Here is a 24,765-nt window from a genome sequence, read left to right as displayed (position 1 = left end):
CAACCCTTGCCACTATTGGAGGTCCTGCTAGGTTTGATGAACCAACTAGTAACCTGTAAGTCTAGAACTTACAGACGTGATCTTTCCACTGCAGGGAGAAAGCCTGACAGAGAATGATACCAATGCAGAAGAAAGCTGAGCTGAATGATAAAATGGCCCTTTGAATCTGTGGATCCAGCGATGCCTGCAGTCACCAGGACATAATCTCCCACTTCTTAATTTCACCAGCCAATAAGTTTTCCTCTTGGTTTAAGTTCCTTAGTGTTGAGTATGTCACTTGTACCTGAAAGTGTTTTGACTCATTCAAGGTTGTCATCTCCACGGAAGGTGAAGAAACAGGTCAGGGAAGTGAAATTTGCCCAAGGTCACTTGGATGTTGCATGACAGAGCTGGGAATGGAACCGAAGTCTCTGAGGCCAGTGACACCTGCTGTCTTGTAAGCAAAGGGCAGGTAGCCTGGTTATTGCTGGTCGGTGCCAGCACCACAGAAAGCATGGGCCATCATTCATGATGATGTCCCAGTGGGCTGATCACCTAAGGCTCTAGGAAAATGCTTCACTAACCCTAGAAAACCATCACCAAATGCCCCTTGTAGCTGGGCATACCCAAAGAGACCTGGCCCTGGGGCTTGCCCATTCAAGATAGGAGTGACCCAGAGACAACCACAGAGCACACAGAGCTGCCCTTCTTCTGGAAGGTGAGGACCATGGCCCCTTCCTCCATGTCCACCCTAAGTACAGCCCTGATCCACGATAGCGGGGGCCAGTGCCAAGGTTCCTTGCTTGGGGTGAGGGGCGCCTAAGAGAGTAGGCTGAATTGTGCCCAGGGGTGGGAAAACTATGCCTTGGTCTGGCCCCAAGGAAATGTGGAATTAGGCCAGTGCTGCCCAGTCTTCAGCCATATCAAGGCCACCTTTAAGAGTTCTTCTATGGGGTTGCCTGGGTGGCTTCAGTCAGTTGAGCAGCTGGCTCTTGAGTTTGGCTCAGGTCGTGTTCTCAGGGTCGTGGGATCGAGCCCCGGGTTGGACTCTGTGCTTAGTGGGGAGTCTGCTTGAGATTCTCTCTCTCTCTCCCACACCGCCCCCCCCATCACTCACGCTCTCTTTCTCTCAAATAAATAATCTTAAAAAAAAAAAAAGGAGTTCTGCCATGGCCCAGGGCCACCTTTACTTCATCCCTATTTCAATAAATATCTGTAATTACTTTCATGAATTGAAAACTGCTATCACTTTGTGGAAACAAAAGAAAAAAAGAAAACTGCCTTCACTTGTCAAAAATACTGACCCCAGGGGCACCTGGGTGACTCAGGCGGTTGAGTGTCGGTTCAGGTCACGATCTCAGGGTGGTGGGATCAAGCCCCAAGTCAGGCTCCACACTCAACAGGGAGTCTGCTTGTCCCTTTCCCTCCCCCTCTGCCCCTCCGCATGTATCTGTGTGCTCTCTCTAAAATAAATAAATTAAAAAAAAATGACCTCAAAGGTAGATACAATGAAAACAAAACCACAGTGTTAAACTCAAGATAGTTGACCGACTAAGGTGTGGACCCAGAGTCTGGCTCTGTTAAAGAGACGCGTTGAGGAGAGGCTAGTGCCAGGGCCTTGCCCCTCAGTGCTATTCCTCTCCCCTGTGGCCAGTGGTGCACCTGTGCCTCCCAAGCTCTGGAAAACAATGAGGTAAGCACGTTGTAACTCTGAACAAGTGCACATAGGCCATGGGAAGATGTATTTATAGCACTGTTTCCGGGCCAAGGCTCTTGGAGTGCAGTAGCTCCAAGTTAGCAGACTGGTAACTCAGGAAAACGGAACCACCAATAAAGATGATCTCACTGAGTGATCAAGCCCCAGTTAAATTATTCATTCATTCAAGATTTATTGAGCGCCTCCTGTGTGCCAGGCACCGTGCTGGGCGCAGAATTACAGAGATGCATAAGATATAGTCCATGCCCTGAAGGGTTCACAGTCTAGAAGGGGAGACAAACATGTAAACAAGTAAAACACAGTGTGAGAAGTGCCACGAGGGAGAAGCATTTACAAAGAGCAGAGGTAGCCTGGAGGGTGAGGGGCATGGGGGTTGTCTTCCTGGATGAGGGGGCCTTTGAGGGGGGTTGTGAGAGATGAGTGGGTGTTTGCCAGGCAGACAAGGCCGGAGGAGCGGGGGAAAGGCATTCCAGTCTGAAGGAACAGCATGAGCAAAGGCACAGCGGCATGGAACTGCATGTCTCAGGGGGGCGGGGAACTCTATTCTGGTGGTATTGCTAGAGTTGGTACCAGAGGCTATGGCTGGGGACAGAGGCAGAGGTGGGATGATGAGGGGAAACTGAGGGCAGGGGGCATCTCAGAGGCTCACCAGAGGCGAGCAGAGCCCGAGGGAAAGCTTGAACACAGGAAGAGAAGGCTCCCAGCTGACCCGAGGTATGCTTGCTCGAGGACCTTAGGGATCCTCTCTGTGGCCCCGAAGGGACGTGGGCCAGAGACCGGAGGAGAGGCTGAGCTGGGTTTCAGACCTGGGGTCCTGGAGGTCACCACTCACTCAAGAGCTGACCGCTCTCTGCTCCCAGACTTCCAATTTCTGCACTCTGCTGCGTAGACCCCTTTCCCCAGCCAGGATGGGACCAAGGATCGAATGAGAAATGACATGGGGATGTTCGTGGCAAACCGCAGAGGGCCAGAGAAATGGCTTCATAACTAAAAGAGGAGAGGGCCTGAGAGTAAAGCAGGAGTTAGAACAAGGCAGAAGTTCCTAAGAACAAGAGCCATCAGGAGAAGACTGCTGCAGCCCGGGCGGAGGATGGCTCTCTGCCCCCTGGGAAGGGGGGGGTCCTTTGGGCCCCACCTGTGGGGCTGCAGTCCCAGCTCCCGGTGTCTCCTCAGCCTGAGGGCGTGGTTTCTGTGGCAACCAGGACCCTCCCTCTTCCAGGCTGCAGGGGACTCACTGAGGCCGAGACTGTCCAGACACGTGGATGTCCAGCCCTTTCATCTTTCCCAGAAATGGCTCTGTTTAAAAAAAATGCCTTCATGGTGGTGGGGGGGACGCAGGGGGGAGGCTTGGGGAGGAGGGCCAGTGTCTCTGGACACCAGAGCCCAGCTGCCCCTCTGAGTGACTGCTTTTCCAAGGCACCACACCTCAGGCCACTCTGGGGGGCCTGCGTGTCTTTCCCAAGCCTGGAAGGGAGAAGGGGGGAGAGGTCTGAACCCGCTCACGACTCCCGCTGGCCTGGGCTCAGGGGCTACAGCGGGTGAGGCCTCCTGAGGGAGCGCCAACCAGCACTCTCTGCGTCCTCACCAGGGGCAGGAGCGGAGCCAGGGAGGAGGCACCCTCCCAGCTGGGTCTGGAGATGTCCCAAGGCTCCCCCTTTCCTCTGGCCCTGGATGACTCAGCCTCCCCCCCACCCGGCCCCGTGGGGCCTCCGAGCCTTCGACCAGCCTCCATCCTCTCAGTCTCATGGCCTCGTCCCCCTGCCCCTCCGCCCCCCGACAGTGCTGGGGCCTGAGGCCCACTGGGGGTGCCGATGAGGTGGTGGTGGCAGCAAATGAGGGGGATGGTGTGGTGTGGGCGATGGGGGGGGGCTCCCCGCCATGGGGGGGCGGGCTGTGGTGGGCTGGGGGGCTGTCACTTGCTCTTGTGCAGGTCCTTCAGCTGGCGGAGCTTCTCCAGGAGCTGGGCCCGGGAGCAGCCATCGTCCCCCGTGGGGCCCGGGCCTGGCCCCAGAGCCTCCTGCAGCACCAGGCAGTGCGTCCTCAGGAAGGGGTTGTAGGAGCGCTCTTCTCCCAGGGTGGACGGGCACTGTGGGACAAGAGGCACCGGTTTGGCATTTGGCGGCGAGAGTCTGGAAGCCTCCCTGGCCTCTCCCATCTCAGGGGCCAGGGGGCCTCTCTTGAAGGCCTGTGTACCAAACATGTCGGGGCTCTAGGGACGGGTCTGCAGGCCGCAGCTCAGCATGGAGGGGCTCCTGCTGGGGAGTGCCCTGGGCAAAACACCCCCCCTCCCCTGGCCTGGACCCCAGGCCCTGCCCCGCACCGTGCTCTTGCGCTCCATTCGCTGCCTCTGGACCCACTGCATCTTCCTCTCCCGGGCCAGGTTCTCGGGCTCCACCACACCTGCAAAGCCCAGGTTCTCTTCTGCGTATTCGTGACCTAAGGACCAGCGGGGGGTGGTTGGGGGGCAAGATGCAGGACACAGAGAGAGGGGTGGTGCGGTCAGAAAAAGCCCTCCGGGTACCTGACGACCAGGGGGAGGGCTGGCACTGCCAGGAGAGCCCCAACCACACGGGGCTGCTTCTCTAAATGTGGGCACAGGCCAGCCACGAGTGAAGGGGCCAAAGCGGTTCAGGGGCAAAACCACCAGACCTGGAGCTGGGAGCCCTGCATCCTAGCCCTGACTCCGCCCCTGCCCAGCTGTGCAACCTCAGCCAAGTCATGGCACCTCTCTGAGCCGCAGTTTTGTCATCTGGCAAGTGGAAAAAATAATGCTACTAGAACACAGATGCGTTCCCGGAGCCTAGGACAGAGCCTGGTATGCATCTGGCGTTCAGTCAAGTATTTGTCAAATGAGTGGATGGATAAATATACGTTCCGAAGATTAGCTGACATCTCAGCGATGTGTTTGAGAAACTATGGCTATCCAATGTTCGTGGATGTATGTAGGGACATGCAGTGTCTGGACGGATGGACGGACAGACGTGCCACATACATGCATGGGGACGGATGCACATGCAATGTGGGATATGGATGCATGCAGTGGATACGTGCGGAGCAGATTTACTGACTTCTCTGATAAGCAAAGGCTGTTTTCTGTTCTCGGCTCTGGCTATAAAATATCAGCCATCTCTCTGGGATGCACCGGGGCCTACAGGGCTCCCAAGAGGCTGAGGGCTGGCTGTCAGGGGCAGTTGGCGTGAGAAGCAGAGGCATTCAGAGCCAGTACTCCAGAATGAAAGGGGCTCTGCCCTCACGGCTAGAGGTGGCTTCCAGGAGCCACCAGAGGTAGAGTGGTGTCCCCTCTGGGCCAGCAGCTGGGGCGGCTGGGACTCTAGGGGAGTGAGGGAGGAGTGGGAGGGGGACCTCACCAGGCCACAGCAGAGTGTCATCCCCCAGCCCCAGCACCGTATCCAGGGAGCTCAGCATGGTCTCTGCGGTGCCCTCAAAGGTCCGTCCTGGTGAGGGGAAGTGGGTGTGTTACAAGGTACAAGAACACAGCTCGGTCTAAGGTACATGGAGGGGGTGGGGACCAGTGTGCATAGCTGGGGCTGGCCACCAGCCCTCAACCTGGCCCCTGCCACACTCACCCCCCAGGCCTCTATGCCCTCCCCCCCGACTGGTTGCTGAACCCACATAGTCACTCCCCAACCAAGCCTGCGGGAAGGCCCGCATTGCACATACTGACACGTGGATGGAGAGGAGGATGGACACTTCAGGCTGAGTGCCCAGGGCCCCAAGCACAGTTGGTGTGGGGTGGCTCTTTTCCACTTCTTTCTTTGCCTGGGCTGCCCTCTGAGACTCCGTGCAGCCTGGGACCACGATCCTCCCCTACCCACGGGTCACCCTCTCATTTGGGGCTTCTCGACTTTTTGTAACCTAGTCTCTCCAGGTACTGGAGAACTAGGCAGGCTCTACCCAGTGGAAATGAACGCCCTGCCAGGTCTGTACTCAGTTACAAGCATTGTCTCATTCTGTGCATCCCCTGTGGGGGAGTCGTGAGGTTGTTCAAAACAACGGGCTAACATGCATAGGAGTAACAGCCAGGCAGTGTCTGCACTGAAAGCAAAGTTTTCATGTACTGCATGGGGCTGTGCTGTCCTTGGGTCTCTGCCCTGACCCCTACCCCCCACTCCTGCTTCCCTTTTTGGGAGGAACTCACCACAGCCAGAGAGGAAGAGCAGGTCCCCTGAGAAGAGGCAGGAGGGACCCTTGTAGGGCTCCCCATCCAGCAGGTAGACCAGATGGCCTTGCGTGTGGCCAGGAGTGGCCAGAGCCTGGATCTGAAGCCGTCCCACGCTAACCACATCTTGATGACACAGGGGACTAAGAAGCAAGGCAGTAGGGGAGAGAAGGTGCTAGAGCTTCGGCCGTGCCGATCCTTGGCCTACCCGAGGTCCAAGGAGCTGGGTGATTTGAAGGAGGCAGGGCTTCCACACCAGAGAGGGAAGGCACTGACAGTGCCTAGGGCTTCAGATCTAAACCCTCGCCTCTCCCTCTCTTGGGGACCATGGCTGGATGAGTTGGGGGGTGGGCTGTGATCTGCCCTCTAAGGGCCAGGAAGGGCTTCAGCAAAGATCCAACTGCTGGCAGTCCTGCGATAGTCGACTGCAGGATGGGGTGTGGGAAAGGGGGCACAGAAGGGCCACCCACCCCGGGTCAGGGACTTACTGGGTGAGGTAGGGGATGCCGTCCTGAGGGCTCCCATACACCCGACAGTCCTGGTGCCGCCGGCTGAGGTCACGGTTTCCTCCACTGTGGTCCCTGGAAGATGGCAGAGACAGGCAGGGACTCTGAGGGGCAATGGTACGAAGCCTCTTTGCCTTCCTCGTTCTAGATCTCCAGGCCTTCGAGCCCTGAGCCCTAGGCTTCTGAACTGAGCCAAGCTGTCCACACCTCTAGGCTTTGTGTGAGCTGCTCCCCTGCTCGCAGTGTCATCCCCACGACTTGCCATCCCTCCCCTCCATGCCCAGGCAGTGCCGACCAATCTTTCTGGACTCTCTCAGCTCCAGGGTCGTCAGCCTCTAATTCCTCCAAGTGGATCTGGTCACACTTCACCAAGGGCCCCCACCTCGTGTACTTTGTGCCAACTGCCACCTAAATGTTTGTCATTGTTGTACACTGTCACACAGGGCTGTCTCCCCTACCGGACTATAATCTCCTTGGGGAAAGAGCTCACAGGGTTTGTCCATGTCCTGAGCACACTGGGCATCTAATACGTGCCCAAGGAATGAAAGATAAATGCCTGCCCTGCCCTGCCCTCCTCTAGGGTTTCAGGAGCCTGATAAGCGCTGCGGTGGGAGACCCACCCATTCCCTCCTTCTCTGCTGGTGCCCCCATAACTTTATGAAGAAGGTGGGTGCCCTCGCATCCTGACTCCCTGCCCCCCAGCCCAGCGTGTCCTCACTGGGCCTAGTCCTGCCAAGCCCACTGGGGCAAGGGTTGGCCAGGGAAGATCATCTGTACCCAGACCCCCACCCCAGCCCCTTACCAGTGCTTGTGGGTGCAGAGGATGGCAACCAAATTAACGCCCTCCTTTTCAATGGAAGCCTGAGGGAGAGAGGAGGTACTGAGACTGAGGAGCAGTGTGCAGCAAGGGACAGGGGTGCAGGTGCTGGGCAAAGGGGCGAGAGCAGGGAGGATGAGGGACAGGGAGGTGATGAAGCTAGAGAGTGAGAGGGTAGGGAGGAGAAGGCTGGGGAGAAGGGGGGCAGCCGAGGCTGAGCCAGGGCGTAGGGGAGGCCATGGGGAGGTGGGTGGAGGGAGATGCAAGGGGCAGGGGAACACACAGATACACATGCACACAGAGAAATAAGAAATGGGAAGGAAAGCTGGAGAGACCCAGACACTGACAGACACAGATGAGGAGAGAAGTAGGAGGGTCAGAAAGGCACCACAGAGAGTGAAAGACAGAAGAAACCTCAGACCATGGTCCTGAGTCGGCGTCCCTTTCCCTCTGGCTGGGCTTCCCCCACGGCTGTCCGCACCCCCCCCCCAGCCCCCGCCAAGCCCTGGACACTGGCCCCACCCCCCGCTGTGGTTGGGGGGGGGGGGTCTCTGTGTGTACTTGCATGTCAGGGTCTCTGTGTGAGGGCACAAGGAGGGGGCACATCCCACTGGCAGAGGGATCAGGGACAGCCCCTCTCCAGTGAGGGAAAGCTGCCAGTCCCCACGGTGACCCAAAGTACCCCTGCCCCCACCCAGTCCTCCCCTCACCTGTACGGCCTGAGGGTCTGAGGGGTCCACAGCCACAGCCAGCCGGGCATGGGTGTCGATGATGAGGTAGCTGTAGTTGTCTGACAGGACGGGGATGGGAAGCACCTTCACTCCTGGGGGACAGAGATGGGCTGTGGGCGGGGTGCCGGGCAGGGAGCCCAGCGGTGGAGGGAGGTAATATGATGGGGCATAGGCGGGGGTAGGGGGGGGGTGGGCACAGCTTGGGGCCATGCTGGCCCGGGGCAGCCAGAGCTCACCGTTGAAGAGGCGGGGCTGGGTTCTGGAGTGGCCTTTGGGGTAGCGATTCCGAGCCCTGCGCAGCTGCTGGCGGTAGAAGAGGTACCCGAGCCAGGTGCGGGTGTACAGGCTGTACCTGCAGGGCGGGAGGTCTGCGCTCAGCCCCGCCCCCCGCGCACGCCGGGGGTCCCCCATCTCCACTCCCTTGGCCGCACCCTGAGTCGGTGCATCTCTACCATCACGTGTGTGCCTACTGTTTGCCCTGCTCAGTCCTCAGGCCAAGAGGGAGAAGGGGACAGACACACCCTAAGCCTCAGGCCCATCGGGGGAGATGTGAGCTGAGGGATTCACAGAAGGGACTCAGAGGGTGAGGGGTTTATTCCACAAAAAGGGTGTAGGAGTTAGGAAGCTGAAATGAGGTGGAAAACATAGTTCCAAAGAGCAGTGGCGCATCACATCCCGCCGCGGAGCTGCTGAACCAGATTCTCTGCCCCACCCCCCTGTCTGGGCCAGCTCAGCCGGTCTGGGGTGGGGCCTGGGAATGTGCATTCCTAACAAGGTCCAGGTGCTGCTGGTTGCCGCTGGCCCGGGGACCAAACTCGGAGAGCCTCTGGGGCAGAGGAAACAACAGGCGAGGCCCAGAGGCAGCAGACAGCAGGGCCTTGTTAGGGGAAACTATAGAAAGTTCCGTCCCGCGGGTTGGCGGAGGAAGTAGGGAGAGGTGAGGCGGCATGGCCTGACCACACTCCCTCTTCCCACCACCGTGTCAGGCCATCCCAGGCTACAAATGGGAAAGGCGAGAAAGTGGCACAAGGCACAGAGGGGTCTTGTGACTAAGAGTCCTCCAAACACAGGATGGCGGCATGCAGGGCGAGCATGTGACTGGCGCAGGCACACACGGCCCCACGCTGGGTTCCACGCTCCACTGCCGCCGTCTTGAAATTCTTAATGATTTTACCTCTGGCTTTGTGTCCCGGAAGTGAAGTCTGACAGGACAAGGGAATATGCCGGGGTCGAAGACCACACAGTATGCGCATGCTCAGTTCCTGCTGCCCCCTCCCCCAGCCCACATCTACCACGTTCACGGTGCCCCCTAGCACAGGATTCTGGTGGCCCCACCGTGGTGGGAATTCAAGACTCAAAGGGGCTGCAAGGTGAGTATGCATCTATGTATACAGAGGCCACGCCTTTGGTCCAAACCAGAACGTGCTTCAGATGCATAAAGAAGGTGTTCTAAGAAACACAAATGGGGTGCCTGGGTGGCTCAGATGGTTAAGCGTCTGCCTTTGGCTCAGGTCATGATCCCAGGGTCCTGGGATCGAGTCCCGTATCGGGCTCCCTGCTCCTTGGGAGCCTGCTTCTCCCTCTGCTTCTCTCTCTCTCTCTGTCTCTCATGAATAAATAAATAAAACCTTTAAAAAAAATAAAAAAAAAGAAACACAAATGACCGAGAAACCCTGCCCCATCCTTTCTTTCTTTTTCTTTTTTTAAAAGATTTTATTTATTTGACAGAGAGAGACATAGCAAGAGAGGGAACACAAGTAGGGGGAGTGGGAGAGGGGAGAAGCAGGCTTCCCGCGGAGCGGGGAGCCCGATGTGAGGCTCGATCCCAGGACCCTGGGATCACGACCTGAGCCGAAGGCAGACGCTTAGCGACTGAGCCAGCCAGGCGCCCCTGCCCCATCCTTTCTTACTCGTGTTACTTCCCTGTATGATCCGTTTTCGCTGCAAACAATGCTACAGGAGGCAAGGGAAAGAGGGTAGCCCATCTGTCCTGCCCCTTCCGTCCTCCCGGGCTCATTAGTAAAGCCGGAGGCAGACGGGGCTGGCAGAATGCGGGTGTACCAAAAGGGAAAAAAGAAACAGGTAATTCTGTTTTGTGCGGTATTTCCACTGCTTGGGTAAGAACAAAATACTGTGTACAAGCTAGGAAATGTGAATTACAGTTTCAGTGATTTCATATGTGACTTAAATGTCCTTATATTTGCATTTGAAACTGGGATTGTACAGGGGTGCCTGGGTGGCTCAGTCGGTTGAGCCTCCCACTCGGTTTCAGTTCGGTCCTGATCTCAGGGTTGTGGGATAGTGCTCTGCACTGGGTGTGGAGCCTGCTTGGGATTCTCTCCCCCTCCCACCTGTAACCCTACCCCCCCAAAACAAAAACAAAAAACTGGGATTGTATATAATAAAGCAAAAGGCAAAATTCATGCTGATAATTTCGATTTTTAATTTTTCTTTACTTATGCTGATGTTGAGTAGCAAATTAAAAACATCAGGACAGGGGCGCCTGGGTGGCTCAGTCGTTAAGCGTCTGCCTTCGGCTCAGGTCATGATCCCAGGGTCCTGGGATGGAGCCCCGCATCAGGCTCCCTGCTCCGCGGGAAGTCTGCTTCTCCCTCTCCCACTCCCCCTGCTTGTGTTCCCTCTCTCACTGTCTCTCTCTGTCAAACAAAATCTTAAAAAAAAAAAATAAATAAAAACATCAGGACAAGTCAAAAAAGAAATCATAGAAGAAAGGAAAAGCTTATATTTTAGTATCTTTCATGGCACCTTTTTCCTGCTCTTTGAGCAAGAGACTCCGGATTCCATTTTACACCGGGCCCTGCAAATATTGTGAGCAGCCCAGCCAGCTCAGGACGAGCCACCTCAAGCTGTCTCACACCTTGGCCTCTCACAAGGAAAAATGAGACCAGGGTGGGGTGCTGGGCTGCTGGTGTCAAAAGCCTCCTGTGCAATGTTTAGGGTCATCCAGCAAGTCAGAAAAGGGGCAGGGATTCTGGCTGATTAAGACAGAGACAGAGAAGGGACACCTCGGTGGTTCAGTCGGTTAAGCGTCCGCCTTCAGCTCAGGTCATGATCCCAGAGTCCTGGGATTGAGCCCCATGTCGGACTCCCTGCTCAGCGTGGAGCCTGCTTCTCCTTCTCCCTCTGCCCCTCCCCCCTGCTCGCTCTCTCTCCTGCTCTCTCTCTCTCAAATAAATAAATAAAATCTTAAAAAAAAAAAAAAGGCTGAGAGGAGTCAAGGTGCAGGGTTGGGGGTAGATGATGGACCCTAAATATCTATGGAGATTTGCTGTGTCTATCTTGGGGTGGAGGGGGCAGGAGCAACCACTCTTGAGGCCCCTTTGGGAAGAGGTGGCTGATTTGTCTACAAACAAGTTGGTCAAACATGAGCAGGTCTCCATGATTGCATTAGAGATTAATCACTGCCATCTCTGTTCCGGGTGCCCGTGCACCTGTGTGCCTGGGGAATTTGGACATCCTGTGGCAGGGTTTTGCCATGCTTTCTGTGTCTTTATGTCCAGTTTCCATAGTCTTTCTTTCTTTCTCTTTCTTTCTTTCTTTCTTTCTTTCTTTCTTTCTTTCTTTCTTTCTTTCTTTCTTTCTTTCTTTCTTTCTTTCTTTCTTTCTTTCTTTCTTTCTTTCTTTCTTTCTTTCTTCTTTTTCTTTCTTTTTCTTTCTTTCTTTCTTTCTTTCTTTCTTTTTCTTTCTTTCTCTCTGTTTCTTTCTTTTCTTTCTCTCTCTCTCTCTCTCTCTCTTTCTCTCTTTCAGATTTTATTTATTTATTTCACAGAGATAGAGCGTACAGCCAGGGGGAGCAGCAGTGGGAATGGGAGACGCAGGTCCCCACTTGTGCAGGGAGACCAGCCCTGGGATCACGACCCGAGCCAAAGGCAGACATCCAACCGACTGAGTCACCCTCGCCCTCTTTCTGTTTCATTTTCAAATCTGTTGCAGATCTTCCCACTTTCACCCATGCAACAATATTTAGTGAGGCCTGGCTCGGCTTTGGGCAGAGTGAGTAAGGCAGAGTCACTGCCCTCTGGCATCTTATGTGCTAGTGGGACCGGCAGGATAACAAACATATTGTCAAGTCAAGATGACAACACCAAACTGGGCAACAGAACGGAGAACGGTGACATCAAGGAAGGCCACTCTGGAGGTGACATTTCCAAGAAGCGAGGGAGCCCGCTGGGCCAGAAGCCTCACCAAGAACGGGACAGACGGGAAGTGTAAAAGTCCCCGCGGGGAGGAAGGCAGCCAGCCGGCAGGGGCTGCCCATTCTCTGTGCTGTGTTCTTGTAATTACAGAGCCGGCACACCAGATATGCCCAGCAGGAAGGGATTGGTTGGAACAACATAAATATCCAGGACTGGATTCCAGACCAGAAGAGGAATGTTAATGGGACAACTGGAAAAATTTCAGTAAGGTCTGGAGAGTCAGTAAGAGTTTATATGGACGTTAACGTCTCGGTTTTGCTGTCTGTTGTTAGGGAAGACGTGACATTCAGGGGAGCTGGGCGAGAGGTGTATGGGGGATCCTGTGTACTGTTTTTGCAAGTCTGAAATTATTTCAAAATGAAAACTTAAAAGACCATAAATAAGTCAATAAAATCACTTTCCTCTGTGCCCTGACACCACCTCGCATCCGTGCCTGGAGTCCTGTTCCTGACCTTACTCCTTCCTACTTAGGCTTATGGAAAGTGCCCGGGCCCTAGCCATAGGAAGCTCTGGGTTCCAGTGATGGCTTGGCGCCCCCAGCCCCATGTCTTTGGGCGAGTTATTGGTCTCTTAGATCAGCTTCCTCATCTACAAAGTGGAGACACCAGGACTTAGTCCTGCAGGACTGTGTGAACATTCAGTGACATAAAACAAGATAACAAATGTGAATAGTCCGCCGAGGGCCTGGTGGGTGGAAGGTTTAGCAACTGTCGCTTCCTTCCCGATTTCAGCCGGGCCCCCCTCACAGCTGTTGGAACATGGCTGTCCACATTCAGGAGGCACTGATAAACGTTGCCTGTTTTCCCTTACTGGATGCTTCTTATATGTGCTTTCTCCCCCAGCGAAGGTCAAGAGCCACGAGGGCAGGAGCTGTGCACTGGGAGGCTGCCGTCAACAAGGTCCCTTTCTTTCATTCACTCTATTCAGCAAATCCTTGCTGCACGTGCTGGATGCAGGGCAGAGAGCAGAGAGCGAGGCTGCCAGGGCCGCCAGACCCCAGACCAGGAAAGGAATCAGTCAGAGGCAAGGGCCGCCAGACCCCAGACCAGGAAAGGAATCAGTCAGAGGCGAGGGCCGCCAGACCCCAGACCAGGAAAGGAATCAGTCAGAGGCGAGCGGCTGAGTGCAGCTGGTGAGGGAAGAGAGCAGCAGAGGGGAGACAGTCTGACTGTGGAGAGGGTGATCAGGGAAAAGGCCTGGCCCTTCCCTGACGGTCACACCTGAGCCGGAAATGGAAAGGAGAGAGGGAGGGCAGGCTGTCCGGGGTGCTGTGGCACCAAGGCCCTGAGACAGACAGGCATGTTCTAGCAGTCGCCAGGCAGAGCCGGAAGGATGGAGAGTGCCAGGGAAGGGGTCAGCGGGGTGGGCAGGGGCCAGGCCGGGGGTGGGGGTCGGGGGGGGATTGCTGGTGGGTTTTAAAGCACAGAGGCACATGCTTCAACGTCCCTGTCTAAGAGCTTGCTGGCCTGCGGTGCTGGAGGGAGCGGTGAAAGGGTGCAGGATGGCAGGTGGCCGAAGGAACTGAGTCGTCAGTGGGGGACACGACAAGGGACTGTCGGGGTGACAGGACTGGAGGGGTGAGGCAGAGGTAGGGGGGAATGGATGCCAGACCTGAGATGGGTGCCCTGCTTGGCTATGGGGGGAGGGACAAGGTAGCCTTGTGGGCCTGAAGTCTGGGTCACTGTACAGAGCACCGGAAGGCTGGCCTGGGCTGGGAGACGGGGGTGAGAACCCAGTGACCCTGGGATCCTGTCCCCAGGCCTGCTCTTTCCCTGACAGTGACTTCTGTGTGACTCTATCCAGTCTCAGAGCTGTGGCTCCTTCTTCATCTGCCTGCTGTGCTGGCTGGGTGTCACAGTCGCCAGGGTCCAGAACCGTCCTTGTCAGCTCCTTCCCATATCCCCCTACAGCCTCTCCCTCTGGGAAAGGCCATGTCACCCTCCCAGTGACACAGCTTGAGCTCCACATTGAACTCTCTCCCTGACATATGCTACCAAAACTGAATCCTCTCAGTCTCGCCTCCCCACAACCCCAACAAGAGCTGCGCCAGGGAACAGGCCCCAGAAGCTCTTCATGAGGCCTCCTTTCCTCAGCTCTCTGCCCAAACCACAAACCAATGGAAAAATATAAGTTCTTAAAGCGCCACCTGAATGAGTCCTGCTCCTGCTCAAGAACCCTCCATGGCTCCCCACTGGTGACAGGGGTGTGTCTGACAACCAAAATGATCTAGAGCACCAGGTCTCAACGTGCACAAAACTCAAATATACAACATTAAGCTAACAGACATACTACAGGGAAAACAGACAATCTGCAACAGTTATTAAAAATGCCAGAGCAGGGCGCCTGGGTGGCTCAGATGGTTAAGCGTCTGCCTTCGGCTCAGGTCACGATCCCCGGGGTCCTGGGATCGACCCCTGCATCAGGCTCCCTGCTCAGCGGGGAGCCTGCTTCTCCCTCTCCCTCTGCCCCTCCCCCCACTTGTGTGCACACACGCTCGCTCCCTCTCAAATAAATAAATAAAATCTTTAAAAAAAATACAAAATAAATAAAAACGCCAAAACATGCAAAAGCACTATCTATATTGCTTGGGGATACAGACGGCTGTAGTGAAAGAATCAAGGCAGCCGAGGGGATGGTCAACGGGCAGCTCAGCTGGGTTCCTGCAGGGGCAGGAAGGAGGCAGGCTGGGAGGTGGGCACAGGGACTTCACCATGTCAGTAATATTTTGTTGCTTAAGCTGGGAGGTCGAGGGAATTGTTATATTATCTATCTTCTTTTGAATGCCTCAAATGCCTCCTGCAAATCTCAGACAACTATCCTGCCTCAGCTCCTGTCTCAGCTCCGGTCTCAGCTCCTGCTCGCGGCCATGAATACCCTCCAGGCCTTCTGGATTTACTCAAATCCTAAGTATCCTTGGGAGCTCGGCTCAAACCCACCTCCCTGCTCCCTCAGTGGCAGGGCCTTACCCACTTCTCCCCGGTATCTAATCAGTGCCATGCATGGTGTAGGCGGACTTGGCTGGTGACCCAGCCTGCTCCTCCTGGCTCCTCCTCACCCTTCCCCGGGGTACCCCCAGCCCCAGCACAGCACACACTGGCTCTCAGAAAATGCTGACTTGGTGCCCAGGAAAAGCTGGGGGTGGGGGGCCAGCATGCCGGTGTTAAAGCAGTGACCTGGTGCAGAGAGTGCTCCATCAGCTCCGCGGGCCCCATGCCCGGCTGTGGACCTTGTGACGGACCTTGTGACGCCTGGTGGGGGCTTATGAGGCCCAAGCTGCAATGGCCTCTGCCCCTGCTCTCCCCTCCCCCGCTCACCCATCGGCTTCCCATGTCCCTCCCTCTCCCTGCTGCACCCACACCTGGCCCAGCAGGGTGCTCTGATAACCAGGTCACCTAGACCCAAGGGCATGGGTGGGGCTGCGTCACAGGGCACCAAATTCCAACCTCCCAGGCTCTGGGGTCTGGGCCCGGGGCCCCTGAACGGAGGAGACGGAGGGAGCGCTGGACAGGGGTCTGCACATGCAGGTTAGAGCGCGCCCCTGGAGCTCACGGGCTCGTCTCCTTCCAACCTCACCTCAGCCCCGAGCTAAGTGTCTCCCACCAGTCATCTCCTGTCCACCCCCAAACAACCTGGAGGCAGCTACTATTCGTTCCTCCATGTTATAGACGAGGACACGGAAGCCCGGAAAGGTGGGAAGGGGTCCACTCAGGATCACACCAAAGCGAGTGGTGGGGCAGAGACTCGTCCCCAGCAGCCTGATCCTAGAGTTCACACTCTTAACTACTAACATCCTCCCCGAACCCTGAATGAGGGTGGAGGATGACGTGAGTGGGCCTGAAGTATTTATGGGTAGACCAACCTCCTCTGAGGGCCTCTGTTGAGAAAAATGGTATGTCAGGGTGACTTCAGTGACCCAGACACGCAGCCCAGGATCTGTCTGCTGGGACCTCTTGGATCCCTGGTTTTAGCCTTGTCGAGATCCACACTTGGGCCGAACTCATTACATGTGCTGCATTTTGCTGATGAACGCAGAGGGTCAGAGACCCCATGGACCTCAGGGTAAGACACCCTGAACTGGAGAATCCTGAAAGTCCCTTTCAAATCGAGGCTCTGATTCCTAATCCCGGATTTACGACTGGGTTGAGGCTTCCGTGGGCAGAAGAGTACGAAAACAGAACAGACCCCAGCCAGGAAAATGTGAAGGTGGAGGAGTCACTGGGAAGAACCTGTCCCATCCGCTAGCCCCCCCACCTCGCTGGGAGTCACTGCCCCATGTAACGGGCCCCTACAGCTTCCTTTCTAATTTTGCCAGAGGCAAGAACCAGGAACACACTCCCCGCCTCAGTTTCCCTCTCTGTGAAACCGGGTGCTCCTCCTCCTCCCTGAAGGAGCAGCTCAGCCTGGAAAGGTCACATGATTTACAAGATGCCGCTGACACCCCAGGGCCTGATGTGGGATTCAAACTCTCTGCCATGGGGTTCCCAGGCATTGTCAGAAAGGTGGGATCTGGGCCTGAGGCCATTGCATCAGAATGATCTGGGGGTGCTGGTTAAACAGGACAATTTGGACCTTTTCCTCTTCCCCCTGCTCTCCCTGCCCCCACCCTCAGCCCCACCCCCACGCCCCACGCCCTGGCCCCTTGCCTGGATTCTGTCTGATTCAGCACTTCTGGGGCCCAGAACTACCCACTGTCCCGTCACCAAAAACTAAAGAAAGTTTCCTAATTGGTCTCCTGGGACTCAGAAAAACCGCTGTGCAGGTTTGGGTGGGGGTGGGGGCAGACTGCCTGGGGTGATCTCCTGCAGTTGCCCTGGGGGCCCTCCCTGAGGGGTTAGGGCTGGGACATAGCACCAGTCACCCCAGTGAGGGGTCACGGGCACACCTTTCACTCCCAGCCTCACTGCACAGAAGCATGGCTTCTCTGGCTTCTGAGTCTGAACTTGTAGCCCCATGGGAGGCCTGTGGGCCAACTGGGGACTGAGACACAGCCCCTCCCCTCCCCCTGATCCCTCAGCCACCCAGTGCAGAACACACAATGGAGTTCTTCTTCCCCTCCACCCGAGGGTGGCCTCCCCATCTGGGCCAGAGAGACCTGAGGGCTCTCAAGTGTCAGTCCCACCTCGTCCTGGGCCCTGAACTCCACTGGGCCCCAACACACAGGCCCAGGTTGCTGAGGCCTCTGGTCAAGGGTGCACTTTTGGCATCTCCTCTCATGCCCCCCAGGACACACAGCCTGCCCTAGGCTTTGCACCTCTTTATGAAACCAAACCCAGAAATGCCTGTCTGAGGGCCGAGGGGCCTGGAGCGCTACTGGAACGGGGCCTGCTCCCAGGACCCTTAGGAACAGAAAGAGGCTCAATGTTTTACACTTTCTCAAAACTGAGGAAACCAAGAAGATAATGAGACAGCTAAAAAGGCCCTAGGGAGGGAGTTTCCCGAAGCTGCTGGCAAGCCTGGAGCTGGGGGATGGGGCACTTCCCCATGCCCAGGAGAGGGGCAGTGCCTGCACGGGGTCGGAACAGGCCTGCCCAGGGGACCATGGGGCCGAGCTCCAGGCTCCATGCCTGTCTGCAGCCCTCACAGCCCACTCTGGACTCCATCCATCTTCCCAGAGCGAGGAGGAGTCCAGCTGAGGGCTCTCAGGGGGAATCAGAGGCATCGCCATGGCCAGAGGCCTCTTGGCCAGGGCTCAGTCCTGCCTGCGATCCTGGCCACCTGCCCAGCCAAGGCCCCTGGGTTTTGTTTGATTTGGGTTTGGGTCTGTTCCTTCGGCTTTCCCCTGCTGTCCCTCACCCCAGTGCCAGGCCCTCTTTGATTCAGTCCCGTTCCCTGGGCTAGGAGTCCAGTGGGGGAATCAGACCTGTGGACACCTAATGTAAGAACAAGCCAGAATGTGCAGTGAAAGCTCTAAGGGGGAGGCCAGGGCCAAGGTCATGCTGGAGGCTGAGATGAATTTGGACCGGGGAGGCTGGGCAGGCTTCATGGAGGAGACGGCACCTGCGCCAAGCTTTTCATTCATTCAAAAAACTTTTTAACAAGGGCCAACTGTGTGCCTGGCACTGTTCTGGACACTGGGATACATTACGGAAAGAAATTTCTTCCCTCCTGTGGCTCAGATTCTGGTTGGGGGAGGAAACCAATAAACCAATAGACAAATCAATATATAGGATGCCCTATGGTGATATGTACTATGGAGAACAAAGCAGGGTAGAGGGGATAGAGTGCAGGGGTGTGAGCGTTGCTATTTTTATATGGGGTGGTCAGAGCAAGACTCCCCAGTAGGGTGAAATTTGAGCAGAGACCTGAAGGGAGTGGGGCAGCAAGCCATGTGGCCATCTGGGGGGAAGAAGGTTCTAGTGAGAGAGAACAGCAATCAAAGGGCTCAGAGGTAAGACTGTCGTAGAGTGTTTAGGGAAGAGCCAAGTGGCCGGAGTAGGCATCTTGCAGAATGAGCAAGGTGAAGAGCATAAAAGGTGGGGTGGGGGATGGGCTGGTCACACAGGACCTTGAAGCTATTCGGGAGGAATCTGAGCAGAGAATGGCACATTTCTGACTTAAATCTTAATGGTTTCGTTCTAACTGCTGTGCTGAGAATACTTTGGGGGTACAAACACCAAAGGAAGCGGTCAGTTTAGGAGGCCAGGCAGGAGAGGACCATGGGTCAGCCCAGGGTGACAACAGCGGAAGTACGGATAGGTGTGTTCAGATTTGGGATATATTTTACTTTTATTTATCTATTTTTTTAAAGTAAACTCTACACCTAACAAGGGGCTTGAACTCAAGACCCCGAGATCAAGAGTTGTGTGCTCTACCAACTGAGCCAGCCAGGTGCGCTTGGATATATTTTGAAGGTGAGGTTTGAGAATGCAACAACATTTGACAGGTAGAGACATACGGAGGAAGGAAGGTCTGATGGGCCCCAGACGGAAGTGTAGAAAGAGATCCAGGCCTGCGGAAAATGGCATCGGGCAGGTCTGCAGGGGGTGAAGGAGGGTCCCCAAAGGCCTGGGCTGGGGTGTAGGCAATGTGGCTCGGGGAAGGAGGCATGCACTCAGAGCCACTCTTTGGAAACTACCCTGCAGCCAAGGGGCCGCTGTGGATGCTGGGGCTGTAGCTCCCCAGGGTCCCAAAGGCCTGCGAAAGGAAAAGGACCCTGCTCCCCTCATGCAGGCTGCGCTGGGGATGGCCCAGCCCAGTGCCTCTGCGCAGCCTTCATTCAGGTCACAAGCAGGTTGGTCATTTACTCCAGGGCCCTCAGCCCAGGATTCTTGCCGCTCCTTGAAATCAAGCCAGTGGGCCTCACAGGCCCCAGAGAAGGGGTTCCTCTTGCAGAAATAGAGCAAGCAAGGTCTGTCCCAGGGACAGTTGGTTTTACGTGGGTCAGGAGAGTCAAGAAAGGCCCTCTCTGGGGCGCCTGGGTGGCTCAGTTGGTTAAGCGACTGCCTTCGGCTCAGGTCATGACCTCAGGGTCCTGGGATCGAGCCCCACATCCCCCACATCGGGCTCCCTGCTTGGCGGGAAGCCTGCTTCTCCCTCTCCCACTCCCCCTGCTTGTGTTCCCTCTCTCGCTGTGTCTCTCTCTGTCAAATAAATAAATAAAATCTTAAAAAAAAAAAAAAGAAAGACCCTCTCTGCCTAGGAATGAAGAGGGGGTTTGGTCAGGGAGGATAGAAGGGCTTTGGCAGCTAGGACTGCCCACCCCAAAGGCTGGCTGTCATCTCCTTTCTCAGTTGTGCAAGACATTCCGAGCCCCAAACGAGCTCAGCTTTGTTCCCCATTCACCACCCCCCAACCCTCCCGGAAGACAGAGGCTCTGCTCAGGGCCCCATTCTTTTTTTCTTTAAAGATTTTATTTATTTATTTGACAGACAGAGACAGCGAGAGCAGGAACACAAGCAGGGGGAGTGGGAGAGGGAGAAGCAGGCTTCCCGCTGAGCAGGGAGCCCAACGCCTCAATCCCAGGACACTGGGATCATGACCTGAGCCGAAGGCAGACACTTAACTGACTGAGCCACCCAGGCACAGGGCCCCATTCTGCAACACCTTCTCAACTACCACTGAGAAGGCAAAAGGGCAAAAGGGAAACTGAGGCACAAAGGTGGTGGCACACATGGGAGAGTCCCACGCTCTAATCCCAGCCTCCTCAGTCACCCCCTGCCACACCCTGGGGAACTTGTCGTGCCCCGCCTCCTGCCACAGTTTGGGTCCCTGTTCATGTTCCTTTCCCCTATACTTTGAGAGCAGCAACCAGACTCTGTTCATATCTGTGATCCCACAATCCCAACTCAGAAGCATTAGGAGTTCATTGGATGAATAAAGGGATGTGGGATTTCCTGAGGGGTGGGTGGACAAGATAGGCTTGGAAAACAGGAGAAGTAAGGAAGGAAGCTCCAGAAGGAGCCTGGCCAATGCCACCCTCCCACCCCACTCTCCATGCTCCAGAATGAGCCATTGCCAACACTTCCCAAGCACTTACTATGAGCCAGACCTTTGCATTTATATGCACAATTTCATTTGGTCCTCACGGGATCCCCATGAGGGAGGTACAATCACCATGCCCATTTTACAGATGCAGATAACGGAGGCACAGAGAGGCCGAGTTATCGATCCAAGGTCCCGTGGCTACTAAGCAACAAACCTAGGATTCAAAAGCAGATTCGTCCAACCCCACACGCAATGTGCTTCGCTGTCTCCCATGCTCCCATGTGTGTGTCTATCTCAGGTTAGCCTGGATGTACCCTCCCTGATGCCCAGTCATCCCCATCCCAAGACAACTGTGGTTATGTCTGAGGAAAGCCCTTTATAAAATTTTCCAAACACCACTGATTACTGTTATTAATGATAACTGCTCTTCTCTTAGTATTTCCATCACCTGCTTTCCAGCCCCCAATGGAACCCTCTATTGGTGGTCCTCCCAGCCACATGTTTAGGGTGGTGTGTGCCCCGCATTCTGCCCCTTCCCATCACAGCCTGTCCCATCCGATCCCCCCTCCCCCTCCTCCCCATCCTTCCTGGAGGCAACACCCCAGCAGCAACACCTGCCCATTTCCCCCAGACCATTTCCTGCTCACACCCCCTGTCCCTCCCAGCAGCCAACAGCCTCTCCCCCAAGGGACTGAACTGATTGTTTCCCAGACCATGGAGGGGCAGGATCTGGAATTCTGATTCCAGGCACGCCCTTTTGCTCTGCAAATTTGGGGAGCTGATTCCAAGGCAATAGTGAGATCCAGACACAGGAAAGCCCAACAGAAAAACCGAATTCCAAAGAAGTTCTCTGAGAATTCCAAGTTTTGGGAATTGGGAAATTCCCAGATCCTAAGTTCTAGGAATACCCAGTCCCTCAGGATGCGGAGGAGGCGATCTTGGAAATTTTTATTTCAGGACTTCTGATTCCAGTTCTTTGTGGAAACCTTTCTTTTCCACTTCCTCAGTCCATTTGTGTGACTTCAATGTGACTGACTTTGAAAGCCAGAAGTAAATTTAAAAATCCTTCTCCACATAGAGCTGTGAAATTCCCAGAAATTTTATGGGGAAAATTTTCTTTAGGTCCCAAATATGAAATTATTTAAATATCTGTAAATCTCATTATTTAACGCTATTTGCAGAGCAATGGTGACTTGGTTGGAGCATTATCAAGAATGGGATCAATGTTGGGGTGCCTGGCTGGCTCAGTGGGTATAGCATGTGACTCTTGATCTTGGGGTTGTGAGTTTGAGTGCCGAGCCCTACGTTGGGTGTAGAGATTACTTAAAAATAAAAAAAAAAAAATCTTAGAAGAAAAAAAAGAATGTGACCAATGTTTGAGCCATCAGAGATGTGAATGCCCCAAAGGCACCCATGCAAGATTCTCTCTCCCCCCATGCTTTTCCACTTTCCCCCCCCCCCCACTAGCCCTTGTATCTCTACTCCTCAGACTGAGTTTGAGCAGAATCCCAGTGCTGAAGCTTCTTGGAAGATCTGGGGTGGTCTGGGGAGGAGGGACAAATTGTACAATGTCCTCTCTGAAGCTCAGGAAATTCCCAGGCTTAGGCCCTCCCCCAAACCTGGCTACTGGCCAGGGCTCCCACAGTTCCCGTCCCCATCATAGCTGTCCTCAGGCTTGCGATCCTGCCCCCAGCCCTGGCTGGCTGCGGGAAGGGATTAGGGGCCCTAGGAAGCCTTCTTGTGGTCCCCCCCCTTTAGTGTCTCCAGGCAGATCAGAGCTGGTTACCCCCCTTGTCTGTCCCAGGAAAAGGGAAAAGTAGGGGGAAGGAAGGAGTGAGGACTGGGGGAAGGGGTTTCTGACAGGAAAAAGACATTGGAGGTCAGTGAACCTCCTCAAGGCTGGCTGAGCGAGAAGGGTCGGATTTCACAGCCTGGGGCTCCAGACACGCGCCAGGGTGGGGGAATAGAAGGAAAGAGACGGACCTACACAGTTGGGGCTCTCGCTTGGGACAGAAGAGCTTACACTGTGTGGTGGGGAGCTGGGTGTTGGGGAGAAGGACAGGGACACATGGAGGGAGCTGGCGGTTTCAAGTGACACTTCGATGGTCTGAGGCATTCCTTCTCTTCTGCACCTGCCCTCCTTTTCCAGCTCCTTTTCCAGCTCCCTGTCTCCAGCCCCTCATCTGGCCCTTTTCCCCAGATGTCTTCTCATGCCCCCCTTCCCTGGCCTGCCCCTCCAATCCTTCTCTCGCCCATCCCAATTTTCCAGCCCCCCCAACTCCTGCTCTTCTCAGTGCCCCCAAATCAGTAGCTTCTCCAGCCCGCCCCTTCGATCGCTCTTCTCTGGCTCTGGATGTCCCAGCCCTCGTCCGAACCCCCAAGCCCTCCCCCCGGCCCCCGCCTCTCAGCTCCCTTTCCGCAGCGCGCCCGCCTTCCAGAGCCCCGCATCCCGCCGCCGGAGCCCGGCACTAACCCGATTCGGAAGAGCAGCCGCTTGCTGCGCGCCATGAACAGGCCGCGGAGGGTCCGCCGCGCTCGGCAGCTGCGGGGGCTCACGAGCAGGACGAGGACAAGGAGCAGCAGCCCGCAGCCGGAGACCCACAGCCACGGCGCGGACCAGCCCGGCCAGGCCATGCTGGGGGCAGGCGCCCGCGGCCGACCGGGGGCGGGCGGGGCGGGGCGTTGCTAGGCGACGGCTCGGCCCAGGCCCCTTGGCAGGGAATCTGCGGGGTTGGGGCCCCGCCCCCTGCACTGCCAGCCTGGGGGGGCGTGGGGGGGCATTCTGGCCCCGCCCCGCTCCGCGACTCGCATTCGAACCCGCCCCCTCGCCACGCTCCGCCGGGCGCAAGCCCCGAATGCCACCCGCAGGAGGCGGCCTGGCCCCGCCCCCGCTGGCCGGCCCGGGGGCGGGGCGGGTGCGGCCTCCTGACCTGCGCCGATTCCGGTCCAAGATCTCCAGAGGGCGGGGAGGGGGTCGAGGCTCGACGGGTGCCCCCCGCCCCCTCCACACCCCCACACCCCCACCCTCGACATCCTCCCACCTTCCCGCAACAGGGGACTCTGCGAGAGGCCCTGGAATGGTCCTCTTGGCGGGAAATCCTAGCCTGAAACTTTTTCAGCTGGAAGGAACCTGGAAGATCATGTGGGTCAATGGCCATTCATTCATGTATTCATTCACTAAATTACTGTTCTGTGCCCTCCTTTGCGCCAAGCACTGTGCTAGGCTCTGTGGATGCAAGGGTCAAAGATACACAGCCTCTACATTCCTGGAGCCTGCAATCTAGATTCTGGCAGGGAAACAGACCAAATAAGCCAACAAACAATTATATACGCATTTATTTATATTTATATACGCACATATATATATATACACACACACATATGTACATACTTGTGTGTGATTACAAAGTGTGCTGTGATAAAGGGAGCGAGCAGAGGGGCCAATGGTAAGGAGGACAGAGGACCAATTTAGATGGGCGTGGGGCTCCCTAAGCAGGTGACCTGTAAACCATATACCCTTAAGGATGAGAAGAGACTATAAAGGTCAGAGGGTGTGATTGAACCAGGATTATGCAACAATGGGTGGCAGAGACAGGAGTAGGACCTTGGTATCCTGCCTCCCAAGCCCAGTGGAATTTCCACATCATTCCCCCCACCCCCTGCTCCCGCCCCCCTGCACTGCTGTGTTCCTGATGGGTTCCAGAAGATGTTGAGGTCAGTGGGAGGGAAGTAGATGCAAGGGCAGGCGTGGTGACATCGACAAATTTGGGCAAACCTTCTGGCTCCAGCCCTAGCCCTGGCCCAGCACAAGAAGGGAAGGAAATGCTGCCAACAGTCAAGTTAGCAATCTGCTGCTGGGAGTTGGTTGGTGGAGGGAAGCAGGTGAGGCAGTGCTCTTATTTTCTTCCCTTCATCCTGGGCTCGGGCCTAAGAGGCTGGATAAGCTGACCCCCGAATCACACACTCTCTCCCTCTGATGGACAGCTGGATCCAAAGGCTGGGTCCCCAGCGTGGAGAGCAGAGACGTATAGGATCATTACGTACAATGAATTGGAGGCCTCAGCCTCCCCCTTCAAAAAAGCCAAGAGATGGGTTGAGGTATTCCTAAACGGAACTGTAATCCCAACACCTAATCCTGGCTTCATTCAGAAACCCCAGACATGCATGGACTTTCTCTTATATGGATACATCTTG

At 55.7% G+C, this 24,765-nt stretch overlaps 1 protein-coding gene across 4 annotated transcripts; it reads right to left on the bottom strand.

The window, feature by feature from the left end:
- Positions 1-1,670: 1,670 nt before the first annotated feature.
- On the bottom strand, positions 1,671-23,350 carry LOC113919273 (PNKD metallo-beta-lactamase domain containing). Of its 4 annotated transcripts, none has more exons than XR_003518926.2 (10): positions 23,045-23,350; positions 8,167-8,282; positions 7,910-8,022; positions 7,185-7,243; positions 6,365-6,457; positions 5,856-6,019; positions 5,065-5,151; positions 4,017-4,132; positions 2,346-3,782; positions 1,671-1,959 (listed from the first exon to the last, which is right to left on the bottom strand). XR_003518926.2 is itself a non-coding variant. In XM_027588071.2 (9 exons), exons 1-9 carry the CDS (start codon positions 23,203-23,205, stop codon positions 3,609-3,611), a joined length of 1,083 nt encoding a protein of 360 aa, XP_027443872.1. In that variant the 5' UTR covers positions 23,206-23,350; the 3' UTR covers positions 1,844-3,608. The 4 variants fall into 4 exon arrangements, 1 of the variants encoding a protein (XP_027443872.1); XR_003518927.2 differs by having other exon boundaries at positions 1,844-2,700; positions 2,832-3,782; XR_003518928.2 differs by having other exon boundaries at positions 1,844-2,683; positions 2,832-3,782.
- Positions 23,351-24,765: the final 1,415 nt, after the last annotated feature.

Source organism: Zalophus californianus, chromosome 3, assembly GCF_009762305.2.
Source record: "Zalophus californianus isolate mZalCal1 chromosome 3, mZalCal1.pri.v2, whole genome shotgun sequence".
Lineage (NCBI taxonomy): Eukaryota > Metazoa > Chordata > Mammalia > Carnivora > Otariidae > Zalophus > Zalophus californianus.
This window is presented reverse-complemented; position numbering and strand designations above follow the sequence as displayed.